At 41.2% G+C, this 4779-nt stretch overlaps 1 protein-coding gene across 4 annotated transcripts; it reads right to left on the bottom strand.

The window, feature by feature from the left end:
* Nucleotides 1–498: 498 nt before the first annotated feature.
* Nucleotides 499–4484, bottom strand: eif4e2rs1 (eukaryotic translation initiation factor 4E family member 2 related sequence 1). Of its 4 annotated transcripts, none has more exons than XM_076085068.1 (7): nucleotides 4324–4484; nucleotides 3834–3915; nucleotides 3617–3751; nucleotides 3282–3431; nucleotides 2006–2158; nucleotides 1548–1755; nucleotides 499–891 (listed from the first exon to the last, which is right to left on the bottom strand). In XM_076085068.1, the coding sequence occupies exons 1-7, from the start codon at nucleotides 4338–4340 to the stop codon at nucleotides 809–811; spliced, it is 828 nt and encodes a 275-aa protein (XP_075941183.1). In that variant the 5' UTR covers nucleotides 4341–4484; the 3' UTR covers nucleotides 499–808. The 4 variants fall into 4 exon arrangements, with proteins under 4 accessions (XP_075941183.1, XP_075941186.1, XP_075941184.1 ...); XM_076085071.1 differs by having other exon boundaries at nucleotides 1619–1755; nucleotides 3282–3386; nucleotides 4324–4482; XM_076085069.1 differs by having other exon boundaries at nucleotides 3282–3386; nucleotides 4324–4482.
* Between the last annotated feature and the right edge of the window lie 295 nt (nucleotides 4485–4779).

Consider the following 4779-nt stretch of genomic DNA (forward strand, 5'->3'; position numbering starts at 1 on the left):
ATAGAGGCAAGATTAGACCTGCACTAACCTGCCTGAAGAAGAGCCTGCATGGGTCTGAATACTGGGATGGTGCCAGCTGGGTCAAAGTGCTGCTCAGATGGAAATGTAATGAGTCAGTCAGGAGAAGTGCCTGGCTCAACGGCACTCTGACCGCTCAGAACCGAAGAGAACACATACACAGTGTGTTGATGAAGCTGCTTTTATTGGAGGTAATTTGTTCTGTTTCTACGTGGTTCAGATATCACATGAAGTGCAGTTCAGTGTAACGTGTTCTGATCCGTGTTGAGTAAAGGTGAGAGAACCTTCTCAGCCACCAGAGGGCAGAATGCAATTTATCCTCGTTCTTGTTATTCCTGAATATAATTACTTTGTAACTTCAGAACTGTACTGACTTCATCGATGTATTTATCACTTAATACAAAGTACATCTACTTTGTATTTCCCATTGTCACACATCACTTAAATACTTCATAAGATGGGAAAAGACTAAACGAGGAATTAACAGAAAATTACATTTTATTGGAACAAATAAAACAAAAGTACCAGTGCTAGTACCAGTACTAGCACTGGTCTCACTGTGATGCTGCTGATCACTAATCAATGCTGGAAACAAGAAAACAGGGACACAACCTCAGTTCTGTCAGTTTATTGGTCCACAGTGAACATTACAGTCACACACACACACACACACACACACACACACACACACACACACACACACACACACACACACACACACACACACACACACACACACACACACACACACACACACACACACACACACACACACACACACACACACACACTAATCCATCTGCCTCCCGATTGGACAAGAGTGACGTTCTTCTTCAGAGAGAAATCTTGGTGTTTCTGAAGCTCGAGTTGTCCCTGAAACACAGAGAGCGAGTACGTTAAAGTCCGGATCAGGTTTTCACTTGTGAACCTGGTTCTTCAGTTCCAGATCCACCTCAAATTAGGAACGCCGTTGCCGTGGTGATGTATTAGTTGGCATGAAAAAGGAAGTGTTTTTTTGAGAAGCTTGAAAACACATAAAGAGTGATAAACGTGTTATCTGGAGTACGGTACGTTTAGGTACGTTTAGGAGATTTAGGAGGCACATGTATCACATGACCCACGCTGGAAATACAGCAGGAACTCTGCCATTTATTTTGGCCATTTCAGAGCTCTGTACGAACTTCTGGAGATTCAAACCATCAACTTCAACTCTGGTCAGTAGAACCCTAAAGCTTTGCAGTTTGAGCTTTAATAGAACAGCGTTTAAGGTTCATAATCAGTTTCACCATGAAACATGAAGACCATCCTGCTTCCCTTGTCCAGCAGAGGGCAGTGCTGCCTTGCTCATGGGTGTGAAGATTTACCACCTCTTGCTTTTCACAAAGACACATGAAACACAATGTTACTTCAGTTTGTTATGAACTTTGTGAACTTCACATTTAAAACTGTAGTATTATATCTGAACTCCATCAAAATACAACATCTAACTCCATGATGGTGTTTTACAATAGTAGTCATAGTAGTAGTACCTGAGACTGTCGTTGTGGGTCTTGTACTCCATGATGGTGTACTACAGTAGTAGTCATAGTAGTAGTAGTACCTGAGACTGTCGTTGTGGGTCTTGTACTCCATGATGGTGTTGGCTGGAAGGTTCAGAACTCGTCTGAGAGTGTCTCTGATTCTGGATGTTGTTGTTTGGTCGTTGGATGTTCTGTTCCAGATCGACAAGATGTCCTCCTGATAGATACAGACAGACAGGAAGAGAAGGCAGACAGACAGGAAGAAAGAGAAGTGGGTGGACAGGCAGGTTTTCAGATTTACTTTGTTACTCTTGAACCAGATCCAGATCTGATCCAGATCAGACTTTTAAGGATCAAACTTTCTTTACGGCTCCTGTATGTCACTGTTGACGGAAACATGCCGCAGAGTATCAGTGTACTTGTACTGCAATATAACTGCAGTAGCAGTAGTACTAGAGTATTAGTACCTGGAAGCGTATGGAGACCACTGCTCCACAGATCTCTTCTCCCACCATGAACTGCTCTCCCATCATGGCCAGTATGATGTTCTCCCAGAATCGACTGGCTAAACCTTTACGGAGACGAATGATCCACTTCCCCCCACTGCGGTTAGAATCATCCTGAGGGTGAGACAGGTGAGAAAGAGAGACAGGTGAGAGTGAGACAGGTGAGACAGGTGAGAGAGACAGGTGAGACAGAGACAGGTGAGAGAGAGAGAGACAGGTGAGACAGATGAAAGAGAGACAGGTGAGACAGATGAGAGAGAGACAGGTGAGACAGGTGAGAGAGAGAGACAGGTGAGAGAGAGTACAATATGTAAAACAGCAACCGAACCACAATATTAAAGCACTGCAGTTTAACTACAGTGAAACAACTATAATGGTGCCGTATTAGTACAGTATTTTAACAGTAATACTGCAGTATTAGAACAGTATTTTAACAGTAACACTGCAGCATTAGAACAGTATTTTAACAGTAATACTGCAGCATTAGAACAGTATTTTAACAGTAATACTGCAGCATTAGTACAGTATTTTAACTATAATGGTGCCGTATTAGAACAGTATTTTAACAGTAATACTGCAGCATTAGAACAGTATTTTAACAGTAATACTGCAGCATTAGAACAGTATTTTAACAGTAATACTGCAGCATTAGAACAGTATTTTAACAGTAATACTGCAGCATTAGTACAGTATTTTAACTATAATGGTGCCGTATTAGAACAGTATTTTAACAGTAATATTGCAGCATTAGTACAGTATTTTAACAGTAATACTGCAGCATTAGAACAGTATTTTAACTAATACTGCAGCATTAGAACAGTATTTTAACAGTAATACTGCAGCATTAGAACAGTATTTTAACAGTAATACTGCAGCATTAGTACAGTATCTTAACAGTAATACTGCAGCATTAGTACATTATTTTAACAGTAATACTGCAGCATCAGTACAGTATTTTAACAGTAATACTGCAGTATTAGAACAGTATTTTAACAGTAATACTGCAGCATTAGTACAGTATTTTAACAGTAATACTGCAGTATTAGAACAGTATTTTAACAGTAATACTGCAGCATTAGTACAGTATTTTAACAGTAATACTGCAGTATTAGAACAGTATTTTAACAGTAATACTGCAGCATTAGTACAGTATTTTAACAGTAATACTGCAGTATTAGAACAGTATTTTAACAGTAATACTGCAGTATTTAACAGTGTAACTACAGAGTGTTGTTACCTCCCACATGGGTTTGATTCCCTCCTTGAACAGGTGGAAGTCACTGTGTCCACTCAGGTCACCTGGTCTCACCAGGTGACTGTAAAACCTCCAGAACTGCTCCACCTGAACACACACACACACACACCTGATGTATTGCTCTATGATGAGCTGGTTTATCCATCAGTAAACACGTGTTCTGTCTTAAAAACACATCAAACAGTTGATATTAAAAAGCTCTTAATCATCTGAACATGTCATTTTCTCATTAATTAACTGTTGGGGTTAGGGGTTAGTCTACTTAACTTAATCTACTGTTTGATTAAACTCTGCCTTTTGTGTGTGAGTGTTCGTACCGATGCCACGCTGCCGATCTGTCTGATGTTTTGTTCGTAACTCTGAGAACTTGCAGGACGACTCGGAGTTCTTCTGCTGTACCAGAAGGTGTAGTTATACTGGAGGGGATGTTCACCTACACCTGGACACACCGTCTGCACAGAGAGACAGACAGGTTCATGTTCACCTGTAAACACGTCTGCACAGAGAGACAGACAGGTTAGTAGCTCGTCTCACCTTGCGTCGGTTGTTGTTGTTGGTCCCGTCACTGTTGTCATGGTGACACTCTGTCTCTTCCTGGTCCTCCTCCTCTCTTGAACTGAAACACAAACAGTCTGTTAGCATCACATGCTAACATGCTAAAGTAAGGTTCAGGGTCTCGTTGATGAAATGAGAATCACGAGCACTAATCACAGCTGGTGTGATGTTTAACAGGAAGTGGATCTTATAGATCTATAGATCCTAACAGGTAGAACACACCTGTTATATATATAAGGTTTAGATGACAGACTCTCTCTGATGATCGATAACCTGATCAGATCTGATTTATTGACATTAAATAACAAACAGCTGTAAACAACAACAGAGTCACCGCACACGTGTACCTGTCGTTCTAACGTTACGTCATTAAAACAGAGACTCGACCATCTGATGCTAACTGTTAGCTGTTAGCTCCGGTTCGTACCGGATATTTACAGGTTATTTACCAACTGAATGTGAGTCTTACCACTCCAGCTGGTTCATCCCTCCTCCGTCAGACTCTCTTCTCTTTATTCCCTCTTTTATATACTTTATTATTTCACTTTATTGTCCTCTTTCTGTCTCCTCGTGAATCTGCGGCTCAAATGTTCACGGTTTTCATCAGTGCGCATGTGCGGGATCAGTGGACGGGAGGGGAGAAGGGACATTTTAGAGAACACGATCTCTTTATCAAACGAGACCAAAGATAGATTAAACACTTCACATAATGCACGTGGATCAGATTAAACTTTATGACTCTGTGTATGTATGTGTGTGTATGTGTATGTGTGTGTGTATGTGTATGTGTATGTATGTGCGTGTGTGTGTGTACGTGTGTTTATGTGTGTGTGTGGGGGGGGGGGGGGGTTGGGGGCGGGGTTGTGTGTGTGTGGAGCCAATTGAAGAGTTAAAAGCTCCCAATGAGTTGTTTCCCATCATGCAT

This window comes from Anarhichas minor, unplaced genomic scaffold (assembly GCF_050575085.1).
Source record: "Anarhichas minor isolate MPS153535 unplaced genomic scaffold, ASM5057508v1 ptg000137l, whole genome shotgun sequence".
Classification (NCBI taxonomy): Eukaryota; Metazoa; Chordata; class Actinopteri; order Perciformes; family Anarhichadidae; genus Anarhichas; species Anarhichas minor.